Source organism: Polyodon spathula, chromosome 4 (assembly GCF_017654505.1).
Source record: "Polyodon spathula isolate WHYD16114869_AA chromosome 4, ASM1765450v1, whole genome shotgun sequence".
Lineage (NCBI taxonomy): Eukaryota > Metazoa > Chordata > Actinopteri > Acipenseriformes > Polyodontidae > Polyodon > Polyodon spathula.
Window position 1 is genome coordinate 23,928,919 of NC_054537.1, and position 27,820 is coordinate 23,956,738.

The window sequence follows — 27,820 nt, forward strand, 5'->3', positions numbered from 1 at the left end:
TCTTTCGTCGTCATATATACATATAAATCATATAATACAAATAAAACAAAAAAAGTCGTCATATATACATATAAATCATATAATACAAATAAAACAGAAAAAATAGCCCACAAATATCCACAGGGACAGGGGTACTGCCACATCTCGTCTTCAGGTTTAGGTGTACATTTATCTAAGGAAACATGATATTTTTTACATTGCTTTATCTTCATACAGTGTAACCTTTTTTTGTACCTTAACCTGGCCTTTGTATTGATATATTCATATGCTCTAGGTTGTTTTCTGTATGGTATTTATTTATTTATTTATTTATTTTTTGGCTTGATCAGAAAATTAAACAGATTGTATTATGAGAAAAAGAGAGGAAAGTAGTTCTCAAAATAAATATAAAAACATTAATTTGACAGCCTGGATTTGGTTGGGTATTACCATGATGTACCGCTAGAGGTAGGCGTGCTACTGGAGTTACTGGAGACCCCATTGTATCTACTGAAGTCCCGTGACTTTAAAACTGCACAGAATTTTGAGTGCAAAGTTTTAGACTTTCGTATCTAGGCAGCGTTTAAAAGAGCGTTAATTTGCATGGGTGTAGTCGATACTTATTTTATTTTTATTTTTTTATTTTTTTGTTGGGGAAAACATAAAAGCTCTATGACGTTACTACTACTTTAGAAAAAAAAAAAAAATCGTGTGGTGAGGTTTACATGCATTTGTTGGCAGTGTCCGACACGTCAGTGATATTGATAACGATTCTCTAAGCAAGCAGAGAACGGGAGTGAGAACGAGGAAGAGGTTTACTTAACTTTTAAAAGTTTTGCAAAACGGGTAAGTGTAACAGCTTGAGTGTTCTGACGGTAATCTTTTGGTAATATTTATGTTATAAATTAATCGAACATATGCAAACTTCATTTATGTGTAAGAACTGAAATGTGAACTTCATTTTTCTTTTTACTTTCATTTTACAGTAAACGTGTAGTACTATCTAGTCTGCTATTCTGTACTACTATTTAGTATTTGGGTACTACACAGTAATTAATGTGTGGTAGTTGCGTACAACACGGATGGACCAGATTCATTTACATACAATATTGTACCATTATTTTTTCTTGATTTGTATTGTACTGTATCTTTTTAAATGAATGAGTCGGTTTAAATTTTGCATTAAGGTTACGTGTACACGTTTAAATAGGTAAGACTAGTTTTAAGTTTTTTGATTTAAAAAGTAAAAAATAAAGAAAACGGTTTGAAATTCGATGCAAATATAACTACTATATACTGTTTACAAAATGTGTAGGCCTAATTACTTTAATTGATTTGCATATAAATTATATAGGTTGTGTGTATACATCTTAATTTAAGATTACTTTTAGATTTATATATATATATATATATATATATATATATATATATATATATATATATATATATAGATAGATAGATAGATAGATAGATAGATAGATAGATATATAATATTGAAAATGGATTCAGAGTTTATCATTTAGTAATGATTATGAGGAAGTCTAGATACAGTATTGATTGTTTTTTTGTTTGCTTATTTTAAAACCTGTCTACTGTAAGAAGCTACAGAATCATTTACAACAGGGGTGGGGAACCCATGTTCCTGGAGGGCTGGTGTTCCTCCTGGTTTTTGTTCCAACTGTGCCCTAAATTACTTAATTAGACCAATAATTGGTAATTGGTCCATTTAAATAATTTAGGGCACAGTTGGAACAAAAGCCAGAGGACCAGGATTCCCCACTGATTTACAAGAATAGGCCAGCAAAAGGTCATGCATATCATTGTCAGGTCAGAGTGCCCTTTTCCTGCCTTCTAGGACAACACAGCAGCTTATGTGCATCTCAGGTCCTAGTAAATGGCAATGTTGTGCAATCAGCAGTACCTTGTCCTGTGAAACGCTTCTGTTGTGGAGGGTTAGGTGCAAGTTGTAAAACAGCAGGTTACAGTAACCTCAATTCATACATAATATAAAAATCAGCTGACATTTGTAGTAAAAGATGGAGGTGTTACCTCCAAAAAATGGAAACATTGAGGGCATTGAGCTGGGGTTAGTGCACCTAGGTTACATGAATTACTGTACATGTTGCTGTGCATTATCGAATTGTGAAATAACATGGTAGTTCTTGTGATTTCCCAACGGGATAACTTTAAAAGAAGATATAACTGGGCTCCCAAGTGGCGCCTCCAATAAAGGCGCTTTGCTTGGAGTGCAGGATGCGCCCTATAGCCTGGCGATCGCAGGCTCGAATCATTGTTGACTGTGACCGGGGGTTCCTAGGGGGCGGCGCACAATTGGCCGAACGCCGCCTGGGTAGGGCGGGATTAGGTCGGCAGGGCAATCCACGGGTCACCGTGCACCAGCGACCCCTCTGGCTGACAGGCTGCCTGCAGGTCTGCAGTGGAGCCATTCAGATCTGTGTTGGCTTCGCTGTGGATCTGCATTGCGAAAAATGACAGATTGGCAGGAACACGTTTCGGAGGGCGCGTGTTTCAGCCTCTGTTTCCAGCGTCGCCGGGGGGTTGCAGCTAATAGTAAATCTGTGTAGGAGGAATTGAAATATTAGGATTTACTCACTGCACAAAATCCCGCAATCTGCAGTTTACAGAATGTACTATTTCAGAGTTGATTAATTACAGGAAATAGTGAGACATCTGAACTCATAATAAGCCCCAGTGGTTGCTGAAACCAGACTGTTTGTGCCTTCCCTGTCGGCTCTGTGTTCAGGTCTAAAGTGCTGCGCTCCATGCTCTGCCACATTTTAAAACTGCAATCTCCTTAGTCAGAATGTATAGGACACGCTTCTATAGAATCTCTCCCATCAGAGATTCCACTGTGGTGAGTTCAGCAACGGGGGTCTTTATTTTTATTAGCAGTGAAACATTTCAGTACAGTAGCAATCTCTATCGATTTTCAAATGCTTGCTTAATGAACATCCAGTAGGGACTACATTGTTTCTATTTTAAACTGAGATATGCGCTTCAGGGTTTCATGGTTGTTACACCCATGTATTGTTTAGTTTACAGCCTGGACTCATACCAAAGGAGAAAAAAGAACCGCGTACAGTACTGACATTTATTAATACGTGAATGGTTCCCTTCCTGCAAATATTGTTGAAAAAGACAAACATTGTTGTTTGCAACGCTTATTGCATTTTTTAATTAGTGTTATTTTTTTTATTTTTTTTGAAAAAAACAATTGTCCATCTGGTTCTCATTGACATTCCATGAATCCGTCAGTTAAATTGCAATACATACTGTATAGTGGGAAAAACAAGCCTGTTCATAACGTACTTTGTTCTACTAAACCTTTTGAATGGGACTCTTGTTCCAATTAATAGACATTTTCACATCATCGTTAAAACTGAGGCACTGCTATCCGCTGTACACAGTTTTACACTGTTTGGGTGTTCTCTAAAATATATGTGCTCAAGATGTCTTGTTTTTTTGTTCAGTACATTAAATTTGAATATAATCACACGTGCTTCTTCATGCTTGTCTGTTGCTTGCTGGTTTTAAAAGGATGGTCTAGGACTTCCCTGTGAAAGAACAGCTGGTTGTATTAACAGATAAAAAAAAAAAGAGTACCATTAAAATCAGTTAAGTGTGGTATCAAACATGTCTGCATACAGTACATGAGAGATTATTAAGAATCAACAGTGCACTTTTACAAAAGCAAGGGATCATGTATCGTAGTAAAGATACTACATTAACCCTAAATGGTGAACTGTTTCTCAGGGACAAGGTATGAAGGTATGAAACAGAGACTAACAGAAGTAGATTGGAGTAAAATAGAGAAAACACCCACAGAAGAAGGATGGTTGTTCTTCAAAAATGTAGTACTAGAGGCGCAAAACAATTATTTCCCTAAAGTAGACAAATCTAAATGTAAAACTAAATTGCCAAAATGGTTTAATAGATCAATTAAAAAAAATATTCAGCGAAAAAAGGCACTTTACAGAGCATTAAAAAAGGACCAAAAAGAAAGTACGCAGAAAGAGTACACAGAACTGCAAACGCAAGTCAAAAAGGAAGTTAGAAAGGCCAAGAGAGAAATAGAAATGAACATTGCTAAGGGAGCTAAAACCAATTCCAAAATGTTTTTTCCAATATTACAACAGCAAGAGAACATTCAAAGAGGAGATTAAATGTTTAAGAGATACAAATGGCAAAATCGTAGATGAAGAAAATAAATAGCAAATATATTAAATGATTACTTTTCACAAGTTTTTACAAAGGAAGATACTGACAACATGCCCCACATGTCATCCAGTTCCTAAACAGTTTTAAATAACTTTAGCATAACTGAGGCAGAAGTGTTAAAGGGACTAGGAGCTCTTAAAATAAACAAATCCCCTGGGCCGGATGAGATCCTCCCAGTAGTACTCAAAGAAATGAAAGAAGTAATTTACAAACCGCTAACCAAGATCATGCAGCAGTCTCTTGACACAGGGGTGGTACCGACAGACTGGAAAATTGCAAACGTAATACCGATCCACAAAAAGGGAAACAAAACTGAACCAGGTAACTACAGACCAGTAAGCCTGACTTCTATTATATGCAAACTTATGGAAACTATAATAAGATCCAAAATGGAAAATTACCTATATGGTAACAGGGTCCTGGGAGACAGTCAACATGGTTTTAGGAAAGGGAGATCGTGTCTAACTAACTTGCTTGATTTTTTTGAGGATGCAACATCGATAATGGATAATTGCAAAGCATATGACATGGTTTATTTAGATTTCCAGAAAGCTTTTGACAAAGTCCCGCACAAAAGATTAATTCTCAAACTGAACGCAGTTGGGATTCAAGGAAACACATGTACATGGATTAGGGAGTGGTTAACATGTAGAAAACAGAAAGTACTGATTAGAGGAAAAACCTCAGAATGGAGTGTGGTAACCAGCGGTGTACCACAGGGATCAGTATTAGGTCCTCTGCTATTCCTAATCTACATTAATGATTTAGATTCTGGTATAGTAAGCAAACTTGTTAAATTTGCAGACGACACAAAAGTAGGAGGAGTGGCAAACACTGTTGCAGCAGCAAAGGTCATTCAAAATGATCTAGACAAGATTCAGAACTGGGCAGACACATGGCAAATGACATTTAATAGAGAAAAGTGTAAGGTACTGCACGCAGGAAATAAAAATGTACATTATAAATATCATATGGGAGATACTGAAATTGGAGAAGGAATCTATGAAAAAGACCTAGGAGTTTTTGTTGACTCAGAAATGTCTTCATCTAGACAATGTGGGGAAGCTATAAAAAAGGCTAACAAGATGCTCGGATACATTGTGAAAAGTGTTGAATTTAAATCAAGGGAAGTAATGTTAAAACTGTACAATGCACTAGTAAGACCTCATCTTGAATATTGTGTGCAGTTCTGGTCACCTCGCTATAAAAAAGATATTGCTGCTCTAGAAAGAGTGCAAAGAAGAGCGACCAGAATTATTCCGGGCTTAAAAGGCATGTCATATGCAGACAGGCTAAAAGAATTGAATCTGTTCAGTCTTGAACAAAGACGACTACGTGGCGACCTAATTCAAGCATTCAAAATTCTAAAAGGTATTGACAGTGTCGACCCAAGGGACTTTTTCAGCCTGAAAAAAGAAACAAGGACCAGGGGTCACAAATGGAATTTAGACAAAGGGGCATTCAGAACAGAAAATAGGAGGCACTTTTTTACACAGAGAATTGTGAGGGTCTGGAATCAACTCCCCAGTAATGTTGTTGAAGCTGACACCCTGGGATCCTTCAAGAAGCTGCTTGATGAGCTTTTGGGATCAATAAGCTACTAACAACCAAACGAGCAAGATGGGCCGAATGGCCTCCTCTCGTTTGTAAACTTTCTTATGTTCTTATGTTCAAGCTGCTGTATCTCAAATGCACAATGGAAACATCCTTGACAAGGATGGTGGCCTTCTCTCTGGGGCCATGTTAAAATCACCCTGTGTAAAACTGGAAGTTCATTTCTGGGTAATAAACACCGAATGTCAGATTATTGTATCCAGGGCTTTTGTTCGTTTTGAACTTGTTTGTTTGTTTATTTGTTTAAGCTGAATGCTACTGGACTGAAACACACATGTCAGGCTGACACATTTACAGTTGGCATCTGAGAAGCAGAGTAAAAGGTTTCTGAGGAGTTCAAACCAAAGGTTTTGAGGCTGTCCAGCTGGAAAACAGATAAAGCCAAAAATGAACAGAGGGAAGAATTACTTCTTTTAGTTTTAGTAGCTGTTAAAGTGAAAGTGAAATTACGCATATAAAATGTAACCATTTTGTAAGAATTAATACAAAGGCAGGTTATCCTCCAGTTGGCTGCCAATGTGTAGAGTAGTCACTTCACAAGGAATGTTACTGTAACACCCCTTTACAGTGTTGTAATGACCCGGCAGTCTGCAGGAACTGAGAGGACTTGTTTTGCTGTTTGGACATGAAGAGAGTGCTGAGCATAGCAGGGCAGGCAAACACTCCAGTCTTAAATACTCAAAGGAGAGCTCGAGCTGGGAACGGTAAAAATGGTAGAATGGTTTGGTTGTTGAGAGAGACAGAGAGCACCTAGAAAATCCAGTTAAAATCGATACTGCATTAAACACGACTGACAGTGACTAAATAAATACCTGTAAATAATAAACCATGAATTCAGCAACTGCAATTCCTGTCTCCATCTGTCCCTTCATTCTCATAAAACATTGCAATGTTACTGTGATTTGTAAAATCCCCGCTTTGGAGAAACAACATTAGACCTGGTGTTGAAATCTATAGCAACTTCTGACTCTGTCATCAGACAAGTGCACTAGTGTTACAGTAATAGTTTGTTTTTTTACTGTCATTAAAATAGTAAAAGTCTGTTTTCCGTGTAGGATTTCTGGCTTGTTAGTAGGAAATTCCGCTAGGTAGTACAACAACAACACTTACTTTATTTTCTGATAAGGTGTCATTTCAAGTAGACACTTTCTTACAGTAGCATGTAGAGTTTTATTCACAAAATCTCAGTTCACCTTGCAGAATAATTAAATACATATGCTGTACAGTACTTTATAGTACTGTAGTTAATGAAAGTGCAGATCTTGAGGTCTGTGAGGACAGGCTGCTCTTTCTTTGCCAAGTGTCTGAGAAATAAGTTATATTGCACAGTATACTGACACAGGATATGACTTATTATAAATCATGTTTGACAAATATTTTCTGTTCTGGAGTGAAAGAAAGATGAACATTATGCAAGTATTGTTTTACATTTTGTAAGTGTACTGAGCTGTAAGACCAGCCTAAAGGGAATCAGTGACACGCATTGCTCTTTTTCAAGCTACTGCTAATAATAATAATAATAATAATAATAATAATAATAATAAATCGTACTTTACGTTTGAAAAGTCATTTTTAAGTTGTAAGTTCTTCTGTCAGTCTTAAGTGTGCTTTTTAATAAGTTTCTGAAAAGAGGAGCTGTATTATTCTGAGGAACTGGAAGGCAGAGGTTGTGTTCACACGGTAAAAGAGGATGGATACCGTTCTTCAGTGATTCCCCAGGAGGTTTTGAGCTGATTGCATGGGGACTGCTAAGTGTGGCCCTTCCAGTTGTGCGTTGATGCAGTTCATTCCACTTTAGCATTGCACAAAGGACCTCTCCTATTGCAGAACGTTGTGTTGTGGGTGAAACAGCTTCACAGATGCTCTGTGGTAAGTTAATCTTTTGTATTAGGATTTATTTATTTATTTGTTGTTTTAAACACAGCAGAATATGCTACACAACAACGTAGGCGTGATTTCATTGTAAAGTCTCTTTGTATTTAAAGATATCTGCATTGGAGAGCGGTCAGTTTGCTAAGGAGTATCTGTATAAAGTGTTGTTGCCTGCTGTAATTGATTCATGTAGTCCTGCTGTAATTGATTCATGTAGTCCTGCTGTAATTGATTCATGTAGTCCTGCTGTAATTGATTCATGTAGTCCTGCTGTAATTGATTCATGTAGTCCTGCTGTAATTGCCTGTAACTGCAAATTTGAAGTACAGGTACTGTCACTGATTGATGTAGCCCACATCCCAGAAATGGTTTGTGATTACACAGGAATTTGAAAGTAACTTAGAAGGCTGCAATAAATCTGCAACAGTTCTGCCAAGTATGCCATCTGCTTTACTGTGTCTCTAAAAGGCTTGGACCTATAAAATGAAACTCTGTATGCAGTACATTGCATTAAGTGATACAGATTGCCATGATTATAGGGTCAAGAATACATATTACAGTAGTAGCTTACGATAGACAACTTCATAATTGTGAATCAATTTAAGAATAGATTAATTTACTGTGATCAGTTTAAGATGTTGCTAGATTTCCCTACAAGAAGTAATGATGCTGATAATGAGAGTATCAGAAGCGCTGAATTTACTGTAGGTCTTCATAATCTATATTTGAATAAAACTGATACTGTAGTACTTATCAAACGTCCCCTTAAGAGGTGCTTGTTCTGTATGAGTTTGCAAACCTGCCACTGCAACCACAGTATTTAAAAAATACTGTGGTTGCATATTGACTTGACTCTGGGTGACAGGTCCTGATTGCTCTTGTTAATGCTGCAGTAATCTGCTTGTGTACCACCGTCTATTCAGCTGAGGAAACCACTCTATTGGGAGTGGGGAAATGGTCTCTATGTTTAATTTCCTTTATCCAATCATTTCGTATTTCATTTTTGTGAATGGCTTGTCAGCAACGCCTTTTACCATAAGCTCTGGGGATGTAGTGTACGGAGGTACACTTTTTTGTATTGTCTACAGCTACGGCCAAAAGGTTTGCATCACCCTATAGAGTTAACTAATTTTGCTTCATAAAGTCGGATGAAACCTGATGAATCATGTTACGTTAACATGTTGAATTACATACCGCTTTGTAGTTTTCCATATAACCTACTTAATGAAAAACTGACAAATTGAAAAATGTGACATTTTTGAAATCTAACATGAAATACTGTACTGCGATTATGGCTTTCTGTAGACTTTTGCGATATCATTTTGTTGTTTCTTTGATTACTTGATATTAAATAAAATATCGAAATTCCGTTCATATATAATACATGTCTCAATCCGAAAATCCTCTGTGATGCAGAACTTTTGGCCATAAAACTAGGTTAGGTGTAGTACAGAATGTGCCACAGGGTTTTAAAAGGGTGATTGGACAGTTCCTTCATGATTACAAATTCTACTAACATACAAGTAATAGGATATTCACAGTGCATCCATAAAGTACAAATTCATGCTAAATGTATATGGAGCTTTTGCTGCGGCTGAATGCATCTACTGTATCTGCATACAGTGTTGCTATTACCAGATTTTAAAGTTCCGACTAAACAATTTTTCAAGCTAAAAGTTTACTGAATTGGACTGTCAGTGCATGCCCCTTGAGGGAATTGTAATTTGAAGCTAGTTCAAGCCTTTAGCCATTTGCAAATTGCCTGCCTGCTTGAGCAGGAATGTGTACCAGAAATGTCAGTAGTCGGAACACATTGTCTGTGCCAAATATTTCATACAAGGTAGGGCAAGTTCACTGAGGCTTGCAGGAAATGAGGAACCGTGTACAGTGTGGTAGGGAAGAGGGTGGTTGCTAACCCTCTTGAGTAAGAGATTGTCAGACTAATGCATGCAGACTTCAATGTATAAATGAAAGAATACAAATTGACAGGCGGACAGTGACAGTTCAGCAAATCCTTGAATCATTTTACGTGACAAATACTGTTTTCCTGTTTATTTGTAGCTGTACTTAAAACGTACGTAAAAAAATTCTGAATTGCGTGGTCCTCCAACGCTGTAAATTCTGAATATGGCTGCATGGCGGACGGCTGACTTGTTTCGGAGAACGCGAGTGCTTGTCTTCGTCTCTCCCTAGCTAGTTCGGGGGTTGCAGCCAGGTTGAATAATAAATCGACATTCCAAAATCGGGAATGCAAAAAAAAACATTCATAGAGTATCACCCCACTGGGAGAAACATCAGGGTTAACAGAGAGTTAAAGGCCTGTTGAGACTAGACCCCTGTAGTGTTTCATGGGAATTCTCTATTTTTGCTCAGTTTCTGTGCAGTTACTGTATAAGGACCCAAAATGACACCACATATGCAGTCTGGCTCAGGTTGGGTCACATTGCTACATATGCTATAAACGAGGACAGGAAGCAGCATTTATAGTCCGATTGTTATATCCAGATGAATGGGGCTTAAAAAAATGTTGTTTTTTTTAAGCTTTTGGTTAATATATCTAGTACAACAACAGAGTGTACAGAACATCATTCAAAGTAAAGATTCTATGAATTACTTGGATTGTGTGTCCTGTTGTAATATATTATACTTTTTTTTTAGAGTGAAATGATGGGAATTCAGATGTCCACCCATATGCTTGGCTTTGTTGGATCTGAACCTTGAAAATCCTTTTTTCTCATCTGTTATTCTTGAGTCTTCGCCAGCCTGTGTAGTTGAACAAGATGGATGCCGAACCAAGCTGCGCCTATGTCAGCATTCCCTGCCATAATGAGCAACGGGACAAAAAGAAGCGGTATACGGTAAGTAGAAAGGCATGCTGATGTGCGTTACTGAATGTGCAATGCGTGCTACTGTGTACCGTGCTACAGTATTTGTGCTGTATAAATCATTCTACAGGCATGCAGAAGAATACAGTAGAAATTAAAAATAGGCAAATCCTTTGGTATGCATTTTTAATTGCACAACATGTCACATATCAAACTGTTGAATACTGTAACTATGACAATGCCTTTTAATTGTAGTTTAAAAAAAAACAACAACAACAACTTAGCAACACTGTTTATAGTTGTGTTATCATTGGATAAAACCAAAGGGCATGTTATGGGTAGAAATAATAATATTTCATAAACTGGTACAGAATGTTCTGATATTTACACATCATAGAGACAAAATAAAAAAATGAATCCCTGCAATCTAGCCAGATCTCAGCTGGGTTTTTTTCAGGCAGCACAGGTTTACACTTGGTTTCTAACTGTCTTTCATACCAAGCTCCTAAATGTATCTGTCAGAATCGATAACTTCTAACTAGACAACTCAGAATGTCCTTTCGTGGTGTAAAGTAGTGGGAAGAAATCTTTATAATCTACAAAAAAACAATGCAAGATTTTTATTTTTTTTTTCTTAATGAGACCTGTTTTTCTTTTTTAGGTTTACAAAGTAATGGTTTCTGTCAGCAGACATGAATGGTTTGTCTTCAGGAGATATGCAGAATTTGATAAACTCTACAACACAGTAAGTAAAGTGGCAGTCAGATACTGTTATTTCAATTGCTAGCAACTTTGCTAGATAATTGACAGCGGCAGTAGTTTGCTGCCCAAGCCGCAGATCAATATCTACAGGTAATGGCCACTGCAGAGGATTGAGACAATAAATGTATTTATAAACTTATTGATAGTGTAAAATGCTTTTTATTAGATTTTGGGACTACCTGCCTTGTGTTGCTTTAAATTTATGTTGTGGTTTAAAGTCCTGTTAGCTTTTACAAGGCATCAGCATATGAAACAATTATGGAAGTGCCCAGCAACTAGATATTACATTTGCGTTTCCTTATACCTGCATGTTTTTAAAAGGACAAATGTTGTGAGCTCAGTTGTCCAGCACAGTCGGAGCAGGGGGTATGGAACTGTATTAATGAAACAGAGATGTGCTGTGTTTGAACTAAACCAAGGAACTTAAATGCATCTAATTCGATTCATCCGGGGCTGTGGTATACCTACATGGCTATAATTAGCAGTATAACTGCTTGGTTGACGGTTGGATTTGTGCTGTTGCTGAATGAATGTCTCTCTCTGCTCCATTTAGCTGAAACCATCTGTAGTATTGCAGAATATAAGATAAGGACCACGCTACTCAGAACTTGATTAACTGAAATGATCAGTTACTATTTGTTTGTTAGTTTCCCAGGATATTAGTCTAGAAAACCCAGGTAAAATGTAAAAAGAAAACATGTACTTGCTGGTTGTGATGTATCAGAAAAGTGAGAGGCTGTATTATACAGCAACCAAGTGCCATTATAAGTTGTAAATGTTGTGCTGTGTCTTAAGGAGTAAGTAGTGAGGTTCCGAAAAATATAAAATTATGCGTACCCAGGTGTTGCTACAACTGTTTAAATAACGTACCTGTAATTTTTCTTTTCATTGTTAACATCATGACAACTTTTTATGCTTATAACTTTGTTTCAAAGTTATTTTCAAAAAGTCTGCTCTAGTGCATTGGCGTTTGAGATCTGTCCTCCTAAATCCTCTAAATCAAAAACAAATAAATAAATAAAAACATAACAGCAAGTGCTCTGGCCTTTCTGTTCCGTACCCTATCATGGATCGTTATCGCTGTGTTACCTGTTTGACAGTGTGGGCAATAATCCTGAAACTATCAGTGCACTAGAGCGGACATTTTGAAAAGAGCTTTGAAACAGTGTAATATGTGTTCTGTATTCAGGTATATAAAATGCATTCATGTATTTTTGTTTAAAAGTAATGTTAGTACTGTATATGAGTATTGTAGTGGTTGTTTGAAATGATCAATTATTTCATCAAGCCAACATAGTGTACTGTATATGAAAGCCGGGTAGTAGCAGTTGAATTACAGTCATGCATTGTGCACGATTTCAATGGTTTCAGGGCCATTGTGAGCTTTAGTATAAAGATGTGTTTTTAACTTTAGCCAAGTTAGATTGTATGGTATGGAATTTATGTGAAGTAGTTTTCCTTTTGTAATTCCTGTTAAATGCAGAAAAACAGAATGTAAATTGTTTTGGCGGACAAGCCTTCTTAAGGAAATGCCTGTGGAGAGCAAAGAAAGTTAGTTTCAGTCCAACTACTGCAAATAATAGAACTCTACTTCTTGTGCATTTCCTATTTTCATCTAATTAAAATATAAACTCTTTGAACATCCAGAGTTCCTGGATATTGAAAACAAGCTTACACAGGCTCTAATTTAAGTGTGTACTGTAAATCATGCCTTAATCTTGTTTTCCATTTTGTTTTAAACATGTCATTTCTGTTTCGTAGCTAAAAAAACAGTTTCCTAACATCAACTTGAAGCTCCCAGCGAAACGGATATTCGGAGACAACTTTGATCCAGGTAAACAACATATTTTTAAACTATTATGTCTTTCAAATTACTAAGACAATACTACTGGGTATAAGACAGTGTCTTTTGCTTTACCACTTTATCTACTAGTGGTCCCAGACAGTTAACTGCTTTGAAAATAACTATGTTTATTTATGATTTAAACCAGGGGTCTCCAACCCTGGTCCTGGAGGGCCAGTGTCCCTCCTGGTTTTTGTTCCAACTGTACCCTAAATTACTTAATTGGGTCAATTAAGTGCTTATTAGAAGCTTAACTGGACCAATAAATTAATATAGCATACAGTTAGAACAAAAACCAGGAGGGACGCTGGCCCTCCAGGACCAGGTTTGGAGACCCCTGATTTAGGCAGTATTTTTTTTTTTAATAAAATATATTTGGTTCATCAGTAACAAAAAAGCAAATCAAAATAAGACTTGACTAAGGGGAGTAGGTAGCACGTGCAACAGGGATGCTGTAGAAATAGCCGTACGTCTGTATACACTTTACAATTTTAGCTATATCATTATATGTGCTTATCAGTTAGAAATATGAGTGTATGGGCATTCCTTGGCAAGTTAATAAGGGTATCAGAATCTACATCATTGTACTTTTCACAGTGCTGAAGGCTATATCTTGGGAACCTCTTGCCCAAATCTAAAGAGACTTTACATGGACTCACTCTATAATATACTATTTAAACACAATGTATATAGTTCATGGTGACGTGCTATATCATGAAATGTTGTACACTATTTGTGTCTCATCTTTTATATTCAAGGGCATTGATGCTATTTGCTGAGTAAGTGCTAGCAAATGCTGTGTTCAATTAAAGCATTAGGGGCATGCTGCATAATTCATGTGAGCAATGTAGTTTACGCTTCAGGTTCATCAGTTCCATTATGTGGGTTTCAGCTTGAATATATAATTAAACATTGAGAACTCTTCTGGTTAAAGGTTACAGATTAACAACTTGGAGAGCAGCTAACATAAACAGAGGAAATTGAGTTGAGTTTCTTCATTAATGTGTTGGAAAGACATTGATCAGTTATGTATGCCTATGTCATTCACGTGTGTGCTCGTCAAATGTGAGTGACAAATTAAATCAAAGATTGTCATTGTTCAGATTCGCTGTAAAATCATTTTATAATACAGAAGTGCCTGGATTATATGCAGAGCACTATCACTATAAAAGGGAATTCTACTATAGTGATTTTACTATTACATTTAAACAGAATTTATAAAGCAAAGAAGAACAGGGCTACATGAATTTATTCAGAGATTGGTCACGCATCCTCAACTAAGTAACCAGTAAGTATCTTGTTTTTATGTTTTTCATTTTTATTTTCTATATTTTTTTAAATTATTATTTTCATCTGTGTTCTGCCTTAATGATGTTGAAAGTTGTTTCCTATTCATCTGGTATAATGCAACACAAATAAAAATGCAGGTTTTAATATGTTATGTGTGTCAGTCACATCAACAGCTTTGTAAATACCGTACTTAAAACAGGGATCAATGTTGTGTTTAAACAGTTATTAAAACTAATGTACCTTGGCACCCAAAATCAAGATAGTCCCAGCTGTGCATAATTAATACAACTTCCTGATACTTAAAGATGGATGCATGCATGAAGGCTGAATTTCATTGCTTGGCTTTCAGTAACACACTTACAAATTATTACTGCAATTCTGGGAGAAGAACAAAAAAACATGACTTGAGGAATCATTATTATTTATTTATTTATTTATTTATTTTACCAGTGCTGCTTTAACAAGAAAAACTAACTTATGCTTCACATTTTACATTTTTTGTAGCAATATGAAAACGAGAGACTTGAACCAAAAAAATTGTTAATACAATATGTTGACTTGTATTAGAGCTGCAGGGTTTATTTCCTGAATCTGTAAGATTTAATATGTTCTCTTCTTTTTTCAGTCCTGATGTGAGGGCATTTCTTCTGATGGACAAACCAAATAATCTTTCTGATCCTTCAGAAGATGATGAAGAAAAAGTTAGCATTGTATTAAACTTATTTTCAAGGGGTAGTAGCTAACACATTAATTCCATACATCATACCTGTCATACTCTTCTATTCGCCATGTTGGTCTCGCATGTGCATATTTAAAATAAACATGTTACAGAAAATAATATTGGGTACCATAATAGGTTAAAAAAAGTTCTTAGTTTACATTCATTACTTTCGTGTACTGTAATAGTAACTTCCTAGAGCAGGTGATTTCACCTTAGCGACGTCTGCAGAGCCAAAGCATGTTTCTGGTAGCAAAGCATGTCAGTCATTAGGGCAGAGGTTCATTCAAGTGATTTCTGTACTTGTTCTTTACGTAAATAAGCAAAGAAAACCTTGTTTCACACAGATAACAAAGTGAACAAGTATTTCGACGACTATTTCTGACAAGTCAGCCAAAACTGATCAATAGACATAACTTTGAAATGATCTCTCAAAACAGTCACCAGCAACACCAATCAAATTATTTTAGACTCACAGCAATCTTGGCCTTTGCTACGAAGTTCTCTGAAATCGGATTTCAAACCCAGGCAAATTATCCTGTAATTAATTTGCCTCACTTTTGGGGAAAATATACTCTCAATTGCATGTAAAGCTGAGACAAATGCTTCCTCCACTATCACAACTTCCAGGATCGACATTCCAAAATCCGTAATGACAGAAGACAGTGTTGGGAACATCTTGCATCACACGGCTACTCCAAAGCAAAAAGTTTTTGGGAAGAGCGCTATACTTTTTCCTGTGCAATGAAAATGTTACAGTTCTTACCTTGCAAAGAAAGGTTATGTTCATTGAGCTTTTCAAATATGTCAGCCAAATAGCCCAGTAAGACTTGAAAGCACTGGTCGAGTAAGTGTTGGTGAAGTGGGGAGCGAGAGTTCATGACAAACATACGATAAGCTGATGTATCAAACATTAACCATTGTTTGTGCTGCATTGGCGCTGTCAGTACTCTCGTCAAATTGTAGTGCAAAAAGGGGGCTTCACCTCACAGCTTCAACATGCTGCTCCTCTGTGTTTTCTGCCATATCAGCAATTCTGTGGCTAAAGCCCCGGTCACACCTGGAATGATAATGATAATAATAACCATAAATCGCTTGTGCAGCGGTCACACCAGAATGAAAAAAAGGGCTCCGATATATTGTACAGCAAATGCCAATCAACTTTTTAGTACACACCCACTTTTATTTCCAGCAAAATGAGGGACAGTGATGAGGCACATTAAGAAATACTCCTGTTGTATTTGATCAATAGAAGGCGTAGAAGATGAGTGTGGTTACACATAATACTGTAGAGTAGGGAGGAGTTAGGGGAATTCCACACGCTCTTTGGTATAGTGCTGAAAATTACAGTGGAGGGTTGTCTTCTCTGTAGTAAATCATTGCAAAGCCTGTATTTAATGTTTATCATGTTTAAAATAACATATAAAATAACACCAGGTTGGTGAAGATGTCACATTTAATACATCCCTGATTGGCCAGGAACAGTTATCGTTAGCGTTGTAGCTGGAAAAAACGCTGTGAAAGCGATTGAAACGATAGCTATCGTTAGCGTTTACAATGATTGTTATCACTGTGGTGTGACTACCTCCATTCATTTGAACTGGAAGGATTTTTAAAAATCGCTATCGTTCCAGGTGTGACCAGGACTTAACTATGTTGTCAGATAGTGGAATGAGATTTAACTGATCAGCAACTTTTATTTCACATATAAAATAAATACTATTATTTTTATTGTTTTTATATTTTATAAATGAACAAAGGCAATATTCAGATAGAAATTCAAAACAAAGTACAATTCAGTATGAAAAAAGAATAAAGTATATCAAAAACAAAAATAAAATAATATATACTGTAACGTAAAGAGTGGCTTATCTTTGAGAGCAGGATGTTTGGTCTCCAGATGGCATTACTTTGAGTTTGTTTGGTTTCATGCTATCATTGGCAAGAACATCAGCACAAACAACACACTGGCCGCTGATGTGTAATACCTGGTCCTTCATCTGGATCAATATCCTCAACTTGACGTTTTAGAAAACGCTCCATTCTTTCCTATTGTTTGCTGTGTAATGTTAACACAACCGATTGCTTGCGAGAATAAATAACATCCCAGTCACGTTCACGTATCTACTTTCACACTTCGGTCTGGGCGCTAAGGGGCGATGACGTTCGTAGGAATATTGTTCAATGAAGCTTTGGTACGATGCATTAAGGGAAGCTCTAGGTAAAAAAAAATAAAAAATAGATAAACATGTTAAGGCACCTCCATCACTCAACACAACACAAATCTCAGATTTGTTGGTGACTAAATAATGACAATAATAAAAATAAAAAAAATACAGTTTTTCCATAAAGTTGTATAGTCAGAAGCTAAATATTAATTTTGCATGGCCCAAATAAACATACATCTTAACTATTTGCTCTATCAAAATGAGAGTTCAGACTTCCTGTTGTTGAAACAGTTCTGTGCAGAAAATACACAGTCAGACCAATTAACAGTGACTTCAATTCAGTCACTGTACTGCAGCTGTAAATCTGTAAATGGGAGGAACGCCTCAACGAATTGTAGACCATTAAGAGATTTTGAACCTGCGGGGGGAAATTCCTGCAGTCTCTGGTGAATTAAGCAGTCTTGTCATTATTACTATGCCCTACAGACACAGGAAGTTTTATAAAGGATTTACAAACAAGGCTGAAGGAATTGTACTCATGTGCAAAGATTATTTATTCAGATCAATTTTGATGGGGCAAGTCTTTGAAAGTCTGCACTTTTTTTGTTTAATGTAACAGAACGTGCATGATAGCCCTATGAAGGTCTTTGTGTATTCTTCTGTAGATTAAGATCTTTTTTGTAACCTTTGCTGTTGATGCATTGTGACCGTCTGTGGAAAATTAGTTGTTTTAATGGGAATATATTATTCATGTTTTAATATTTTAATTTCTTATATATAGCACAACTCTACCTCTGGCGACATTAACCTGGGTCCATCTGGAAATCCTCAGTATGTTATTTATTTGTTATATTATTTTATTTTTTTACATTATCTTAAATCTGTGGGTAATGAACCTCAAATTGTTTTATCAGGTGGCCTTTTTTTCAGGTATGGAAATATAGTATAATATATATATATATTGAAGTTTACACTTTATTATATATATTTTATATATATATTATATAAGGGGTTGAATGCATGAATTGAAAAAAACGTCAAATGGTGAAAATAATTTAAGGGTTGGTATTTCAGTTTGTTGTTTATTTCATTATTCAATGTGAAGGCGGAAGTGTGAAGGAGTTAACCTGCTTGTCATTCAACAAGCCTCATTTTCACCGATGCATCTTACTAAGTAGTTGTCTTTGATGTATGGAAAAACACAACAACTGTCAAGCTATTTTTCACCCTGCATCTTACTAAGTAGTTGTTTGATTATGGAAAAAATACAAAACTGTCACAATTGCCCTCTAAATTCTTCACTTTGGATTGTACCATTCTGCCCTCGGATGTGCAGTTGAGAATGCAGATTGAGAACAGGCGAGGATAAGGAATTGATAAGTCAGATCCAAGTGTGACCAGTCAGAACTGCTTTAAATCACAGTTTATAATAATAATAATAATAATAATAATAATAATAATAATAATAATAATGCATTTATTTATTTGGCAACCTTTATCCAAGGGTGACTTACAGGTGTGACAGGGCAGTTAAGGGCTACAATGCAAGCTTAATGTTTAAGAAGTGTAGTTTACAGTACGTGCAACTAATACTATTAATATACAATATTAACTAGGTTGCAACAAGTTAGGATTACAGCAAGTTATGTATACAATGACATAGTAGTTTAGGAAGTGAAACCATAATACAATACAATACTGAACTGCTGGTTTCCTTTTGACATGTTTTAAGAAATGAAAAAAAAAAAATCCTGCTGTTGTGTAATATATATTTTCATATTTTGTATCTTGCCAGGTTCTTCTTGCGAAACATAAACTGGACAATACATATTATGCAATCAAAGTCTTACAGAAAAGAGTCATACTTAACCGGAGAGAGGTAATATAAAATGTTGATGTTGAACTGATGTTGAGCAGTTTGCTTTATTTTATTTTATTTCACTGCAATTTCTGTTTTTTTAATTCTTCTAGCAAAAACACATAATGGCTGAGCGCAACGTGCTGCTGAAGAATATAAAACATCCTTTCTTGGTTAGGCTACATTATTCTTTCCAAACAGCAGACAAGCTTTACTTTGTGCTGGATTTCATTAATGGAGGAGAGGTGAGTTCAGTGCCCTTGGAGTTGGTAAAACAGTTTTGTTCCTACAGTGTTGGAGAGTCCTGGGTCATCTGTGGGAGTATGAACTGGCACAAATAAGAGAAATGTGCTGTGTAGTATAGATACTGCTGTCAGGTCAGTGTGTCATACTGAATCATCAGCAAGGGCCTAGGATTACTGGTCATTCTTTATCAACATTTACTGTAATAAAGCAGCCCATAAGGGGGTAGCTGTCTGCTGCTACTGTCATTATACCTGCTAATATCTTCTAAACCATTTCAGATGCCAATGACGTACATTATTTACAGTGCTATGGAAGAAGACATTGTGTACCTAGTATGAATTCCCTTCATACTCTATACACAGTGCATTCTGTGATTCTCTGCCGTTGGTATTCGACATGTGGGAAAGCACGGAACAGAACCAAACTTCGGGTAGTTTTTGGTCCCTGTCTGTCTACATAATGGATTAGGAAACTGCTTGATACTACGGGCCATGTTTTCAAAGCGTTTCCTCTGTGCTTTAAAGAAAGACAGATTGTGTTAAAGTTACAAAATGAGAAACAAAGCACATTGAAAGTGTTGAAGAGAACTTTTAAATACTGTATATACTTTGTTGTTTGGTCCTAGTTTTGTAAAAGTAACTGCTGTTTTACCTGTTAATTAAAGAATTACAGATGCAAGTCCCCTTACATTATGCCCCCAGATGCTCTGTTTTTGTTATAATAATAATAATAATAATAATAATAATAATAATAATAATAATAATAATAATAATTGTTGAATCAGCTTAGTCCGTGCTTAGTATTTTGAAGGTTAAATTTGATATGTTAATACAAAAGATGTAGTGAGTTTTATGTTAATTAACCTTTATATCGCCATGTAAAGAGAAGATGCAAGTGGGATAGTTTCTCAGAAACTACTTTCTGTTACCTTTGAATCTGTATTTAGCAGTAGAATAGTTGCTGCATCCTTGATTTTAAATCATTTTATGAAATCAAGGAAGTACATTTAGGGGAAGTGGTTGCAAAGTCAGGGTTGCAGATGCATTTTAAGGAGGTCAGTCAATAATACACTTCTACTGCCAAAGTTGCACTTCAGGATTGATTTCTCAGCTATTTATGCAATCGCTCCTTATTGCCTCACAACAGGGAACCAGTCCAGTACTGACAAGATGGTATATGTAAAAAAAAAAAAAAAAAAAAAAAAAAAAAAAAAAAAAAAAAAACACTTTAAAATACAGTACACAGGCTTGCTGCAGATTTTCCTTACTGAAATGTACTATTTTGGGATACGTTTTGTTTTCAAGGTTATTGAAAACTACATTAAAGCCTAGTGTGAAGACTGATTGTGTATGAAAGAGGTCTGGCTTGAATAATAGTTAAAGCTTTTTTTCTCCATGCACTGTAACATATTTAAACAGGATATTACCATTCACTGTTGGAGTATGAACTACAACTGCTAGAGACAGATCTGTGAAAACATCATAAAGATCAGGTTTCAGTAGTCTGAAAATAACAACTTTGCTGTCCTTAGTTTAAGCCATGTAAAGCAAAGTAGCTTAACCAGTATTTTAAAGACATTGAAGCTAGTAAAATAAATCGATAAAATGTACCCTCTATATGTTATTATCCATTGTTTTGCGTGTGTGTGGGAAGAGATTTCTATTGACTAGTTGTGCCTTATCTCTTACATTGCAGCTGTTTTTCCATCTACAAAGAGAACGCACTTTTCCAGAGCCCAGAGCCAGGTTTTACATTGCAGAAATGGCGAGTGCACTGGGCTACTTACATTCAATAAATATTGTTTACAGGTAACAAGCTAATATTTATTGATGGTACATTTCTGTGACAGTGGTATTGTTCATCCTCATCCCAGAAGAAAACAGGGGGCCAGAAGATTAGTGTTCCGTTTGCACCACTGTAACGTTACCCTTCTTTTTGGCAAGGATAAAAATCTGTGAAAATGTAAATGTTGTTATAAAACCTAAACAACAGCTTGGTTTTAGTTGTAAGTAATACAAATAATTTTACTGCTAGTTCTGTAACATTTACATGTTGTTTTTACTCAACAGAATTGAAGCAAACTTGCAGTGGTGCAAAGAAAGCACAAATGGAGTCCAGTGTGTATCTGAAGTTTCTTTTCAGCTTGCAGTTTCCATGATGTTATATCAGTCACTGTAACTTCAGTAAAGTTATTTTCTACATAATTTTTACAGAGACTGTAAATGGTTTCCTGTTCTAGTGCATTACAATGTAATACTGTAGATTCCAATGCAGGGGCAGGAGCTGCATTTAGCTGCAAGAAATGAGTGCAGCTAAATTTCGTGTCTACCTTGATGCCATGTCATGGTGACTTAATACATTACAACATTTAAGACTTTTGCAACTTCAGAAATGCAGCCTACAGGAAGGAATAATGTTTCATAAGATTGTCTTTGTTTTTAAAGGGATTTGAAACCAGAGAACATTTTACTAGACTCCCAAGTAAGTGTACATTTGTTATAGAAAGTTTCAAGTCCTAAGGTTGAACCGAAATCAAATTACTCTATACAGTATTATTGTATTACTTAGTTGCAGACTGTAGTGAAAACTGTTTTTCATGAAGGGTATCCTTACATGCTCCTATTCCATCTTCCTATGTCTTTAAATTACTACTTTGTCATTGACATCCTTACTGTTGTTTCATTACCAGTGTTTTAGATCCTACTGCTTCACCTGGTAGGCTATTCTGTGCATTTAGAAAACTGAAAAAAAATAAAATAAAAACTTCTGTTCTAAACTTACTTTTACTCAGCTTCCATTTGTGCCATCTTGTTCTTCTCGTTGAAGTCGTGTCTTGAGTTAACTTTGTACCATTTATGATTTTAAAGACTTCAGTCAAGTTCCCTCTTTCCCTTCTTTCTAGGCTGAAGAGATTTTATTATTTTAACCTGTCTTCAAAGCTCATGTCATGAAGTTCTGGAATCAGCCTAGTTGCCCTTCTCTGTACCTTCTTCCTTTTCAAGTGTAATGTTTTTGTTTTTTGTTTTTTGTTTTGGTAGTGGGGGTCAAAACTGCACACCGTATTCTAGCCAGGGTCTAACTGGCATTGGAACCTCTAGACTTGTATTCCACGCTTTTTGTAATATAGCCTACCATTCAGACTCCCAACTTTTCGAGGAGTCATTAGGTTTTATGTTGCATTCTTCAAACTCAGTCTGTCAAAAAACATCAGACATGCAGCACAATTTCGATATAAGGCAGAACAACAAAGTTAAAACATTTGTATTAGATGATCATACATTGTTACTTGATCGTTTTGAATGACCATTGTGTTAAATCATTTTTTAATCCCTTATTTTTTAGGGTCATATAGTTCTGACTGATTTTGGGCTGTGCAAAGAAGGAATTTCTCAGGACGACACCACAACTACTTTTTGTGGGACACCAGAAGTAAGTTTCTTTTTAATATTGTATCATCAGCTGGAAAAAATCACCCATATGATAGTCCTGTTATACAGCTAATAAAAATGTAAAATACATAATAGCTTTTCAGAATGCTTATTTCAGTAAAGAGAAACGAACCATGCACGCCAGCTATATCCAGTTCCCTGGAAATGGACTGCCAGATGTTCTCCCTCTTTGCCATGTCTTTATAATTTTTGTGTCCTTTTATTGTACCTACAGCTCTGGGTTTTTTCATACTGTAAGAATTATCTTTTCTTCCGCCATTGTTAACTGAAGGCGTGCAAGGGAATCTGTTCCTCTTTTGGTCAGTTCCCTAGCTACTGCACGATAAAATCACAAATAGAGACACCAATCCTATTTTTTTTGCATCGCTTGAGTGTCACCCGTCGCATCGCAGGCAGTGTGAACGGCGCGTATCAAAAAATAGCTGCGTGAAGTTGGCCCCCTACAAACAGCACTAACTTTGACTCGTATGTCACTTGTTTGTGCTGCTATGGTTTTCGAAATATTAACGTTTATTTTGTAGGGGAGTGACGTCACACAGCGCCCCTGAACGGGAAGTGAACCGTGTTGCCAGATTGGGCGGGTTCACATCCAATTGGGCTTGTATTTTTTTTTAATTTTTTGGGGGGGCTAGTTTTGGGGATTTGTATTACATTTCGATATACTTTGAATAGTTTTAAACTATTAACTATATTTTTTAAGCAAACTACTAAGCTATATGATACACAAAACGTAGTGTTTACATCACTGTTGCTAAACATTGTAACAATAACAATCATCAATATCTGTGGATGTGACGCACATTTCATTATGGGTAGCGTGTTACTTTGGGCTACAATCGTAGCACTTTCTAAAAGGCACAGTCTGATAATAAGGCATTATTGCAAATGAGAATTTGTTCTCAAGGGTTTTACTTGATTAAAGAAAACGAATGATTGAATGATTTGTACTGCATGTGGATTTTTAGTAATTACCAGGGATCCTAGTTTTCCGCAATAAAAAAAAATACGAAATTCTATGATAATAAAATAAAATCTGGGTTATTCTGCAATTAAAATAAAGGGCTAAAATTGAGTAAACTGCCGAGACGTTTCAGCACAAATGTGACACTGACAGTGCGCCTCATTCAACCTCTGTACACCAGAAGCAGTTTTATTGAACAAGTATGTTTTCTAAATGTAAAGCAAAATTGCCTGTGTTCACGATTATAATGATACGTGTATTGATTTGGTTATCAAACAAACAAGAAAAAGCTGTGCTTGATTGGGCTGGTGAAATGTTCAAATATACACTGAATTTATTAAGAGACAATTCATTCATGTAGCACTGAAATCCAACTTTAAATATATCAGAAGCATATATAAGGAATAGAAAAAAGACAAGTGTTGAATTGACAACAGAACTGGCAGAAAACACAGGTAACGTTGTCCATCAATAGTCCAAAGCACCTTTGACCATTGTTCCATACTCCAATTTCTGTGTTATTGTGCATATTTTAGCGTTTTATCTTGTTCCCCTTTCTTTAAAGAATTATTCTTACTGCAACACATCCTTTAAGTCCTGATTTCGTACTGTTGATTTGATGGACAACGACACCTGTGCCTTCTGCCAGTTCTGTTCTCAATTCTGTTGTCGGATTCCACATCTTGAAAATCAAGTGACGCAAGCTATTTCACTCAATGTTTTTCCATCTTTATGCAAGTCAAGGTTGTTATAATAGTAGAACACACTAGTGGAGGCTTTGAGTAAATTGTTGATGCTCATAATGCATTAGAGTAGAAAAATGCAACATGTCTAAGACTTTTCCAAGCACATAAATTTAATTTTTTGGGGATTCCACAGAGGAAGTTTTTGTATTATATGCAACCACATATTCAACATCTTGTATTTACAGAAACATTCAGACTTATTTAAATTCTTATGTAAACAAATCTGGTGAAATGTGCATCCTTGATCTATTACAGACATTTTTCTTGATCTTCAAAAGCAGTTGTGTCTTTTTAGGCATCCACATGAGGGTAGAGTGTTTTTATAAGCCTGTGGATGCAACGGCTTTGTCTTTTCTGTCTTCTACAACATTGGTGTTATGTGACTTTTTCGTTTTCCTTTGATTCTCTAAATACAAAGCGGTTTAAAGATATTGGGTTTGTACTCTGTACAAAACAGTGTCTGTGACTGTTTTGGTAACGTTTGATCGGGTTTCTCTTTACATTTGAGACATTGCCAGGATACTTACTGTATACTTGAAGGGTTTCTAAACCCATTGTGCCCCAGGGATTCTTTGTTTTTGTTCACACAAACTTCTATTTCTATTAATTTATGCATTGAAGAATAAAATAAATGCTTATTCCATTTTCTTACAGTACCTTGCACCAGAGGTCCTGAGAAAGCAGCCCTATGACAACACAGTGGACTGGTGGTGTCTTGGCTCTGTCCTGTACGAGATGCTGTATGGACTGGTAAGAAACTATAATCTTCAAATGATCTCTCTAGCCAACTGATCTTGTCCATCTCAGTAGAGGGTGAAAGTTAGTTATAACTGTTTATTAGAGGCTAAAGAAAGCACTGTTTGTGAATAAACCCATGGAAAGACATGGACAGTGACAGGAACTGTAGCCAGATAGAGCACTATTGGGGCTGTTCCTTATAGAGCTCCACTTTTGCACTTCAGTCCTACCCTGAAACACCAAGCCTGGTCTCTTGAAGTGCTCAGCTGATGAATTATAGAGTATTAATGATATGGACTGCTACCTCATGGAAACAAAAAACTATGTACACACACGGTTATAGTCTGCGCATGTCTCTTAGAAGACTTTTATTAAAAGGGAACCATGAATGTTCAAGCTAAGAATTTATTTATTACTTTTTTTTTGGTTTTGTTTTTCCTGCAGCCTCCATTTTATAGCCGAGATACTGCTGAGATGTATGAAAACATACTTCACAAGCCCTTGACCGTTAGGCCTGGAGCTACCAGTGCTGCCTGGTCTATTCTGGAGGGATTGCTGGAAAAAGACCGGACAAAGAGATTGGGATCGAACGATGATTTTGTAAGTGTGTGAGGAGTTCTCCCTGGGGGCTGAGTATGTGATATCCGTCGATCCATGCATTACAGATCTGTTCCCTACCCTGGTCTTCACTGTTGGAGAACCCCTGGGGTAGAGCAGTAGTCTATGAAATGTGAGTGTTAAGTTCAAACCCCGTCTCTGGACACATTTATAATGTACTGTATATGTGTGAATGAGTGCATGTGTAAGATTCAAATGTTATGTAATAGCTGCTGGTGCATGAGTGGGATATTGAGGATTGGTATCATAGTTGAAAAAATGTATATATATATATTTTTTTTTAATTAAATACATGTTAAAAGCACATGTGTCACAGCGGTCCAATAGTTGTTTCTGTTTTTCAGCTTGAGATCAAAAGGCACCCATTTTTTCTTGCTATCAGCTGGGATGACCTTGTAGAGAAGAAGTTCCCACCTCCATTTAATCCTTGCATAGTATGTAATCCTTTTTATTTCATACATTTGCATTTCTTTGTTTACTTACTTCATAAAAATATGACAACATAGTATGTTTTATGGTTGTTCTAAGCACACATTCAGCTATAAGTGTGTTTTTATGTGTAGGGCACAGATAAATGCATGCTTGTTGTTTTTTCATTTAATATTTTTCAACAAATTGTGTATTTTTTTGTTTTATAGGCTGGCCCTGAAGACATCCAGAACTTTGATACAGAATTTACAGAAGAAACGGTCCCACAGTCTGTGTGCTATTCTTCTGAGCAGTCCATTGTTAACGCTAGCGTACTCGAGGCAGATGATGCATTTATCGGTTTTTCCTATGCACCCCCTTCTGAAGACTCATTCCTCTAGAATGACTCCTGATTGCCTGGACTGGGAGGGGGAGGTGGGAGGCGGGGGGGTACTAAACATAGCCTTACTTTTTACAAAAAGCTTTAACCTGACAAGGGATCATTCTTAATTAAATTCACTGTGCATAGCATAAGCCTAGATGAGTCTGCACTGTTTTTTATGCAAAATGTTGCATTGATCATTTATTTATTTTTATTTTCTTCAGGATATATGGTGAAACATTTAGAGACTGATTCATATTCACGTTGATGCAGCTTCAGTGCTCGGGAGTAACATGTTTTAATGGCTGGTAATTGTATTCTTATTTTTCAGGTTCAATAAATAACATATTAAAGTCACTTACTGATTGATACATTTCTGCTGCTGACTGTTACACTGTGTATATTTTCAACGTCATGCTTTTGAAGCATTTCTAATATAATGTATTGTTTGATTGAACTCTGTACTTTGCTGTAGTATCTGTTTAAAATATCATGGTGTTGGATGAATATTCTACCTTCAAAAGACATGGTGCAGGTAAAACATTATACCGCTATTTCAAGACCTGTTTATCAGAAAATATATTTGTTTACAACTTGTAAAATATGAGTCTTTTTAACTATGCATTATCACGTAAAAAAATAAATATTCTAGGACAACAAAATGAACCTTTCATTTGTATTTCTTTGTAAGAACTTTCAACAGTCAGGCATGTGTTAAATATTTATCTTCATTTTGTAGACTCAAATGGAATTATTAATACCAGATTTTACATTTATTGTGCTGAGGGTTCACCATTATTGGAATATCTGAGAAACATAAACAGGCCATGTTTCAGTGAATTGCTAGCTTGGGTTGAAGTACAGCCTGCACACTTGGAAATGTATCCCATTGTGCCAGGAAAGTTCAAGCTGGTCCCTGTGATAATCCAAATAGAATTATGTTAACACTTACTCAACAGTTACTGTGTAGGAGTGAGATTCTGTATCTCGGAAGCTCTAGTTTCATTTGTGATTTTTTTGGATGAAATAAATTTATAGAATATTGTACAAATTGTGGTATTGGGCTAACTTCACAATTTTGGCACAGCCCATAAAAAAAAATTA

General features: G+C 36.1%; 1 protein-coding gene across 1 annotated transcript; it reads left to right on the forward strand.

Moving 5' to 3' along the window:
- Positions 1–512: 512 nt before the first annotated feature.
- Positions 513–27,395, forward strand: LOC121313908 (serine/threonine-protein kinase Sgk3-like). The gene is made up of 16 exons (XM_041246690.1): positions 513–825; positions 10,363–10,562; positions 11,191–11,274; positions 13,053–13,125; positions 14,347–14,422; positions 15,050–15,125; positions 18,092–18,240; positions 19,084–19,189; positions 19,282–19,413; positions 21,110–21,222; positions 21,859–21,895; positions 22,757–22,843; positions 25,225–25,320; positions 25,753–25,908; positions 26,271–26,360; positions 26,565–27,395. Exons 2-16 carry the CDS (start codon positions 10,485–10,487, stop codon positions 26,733–26,735), a joined length of 1,524 nt encoding a protein of 507 aa, XP_041102624.1. The 5' UTR covers positions 513–825; positions 10,363–10,484; the 3' UTR covers positions 26,736–27,395.
- Positions 27,396–27,820: the final 425 nt, after the last annotated feature.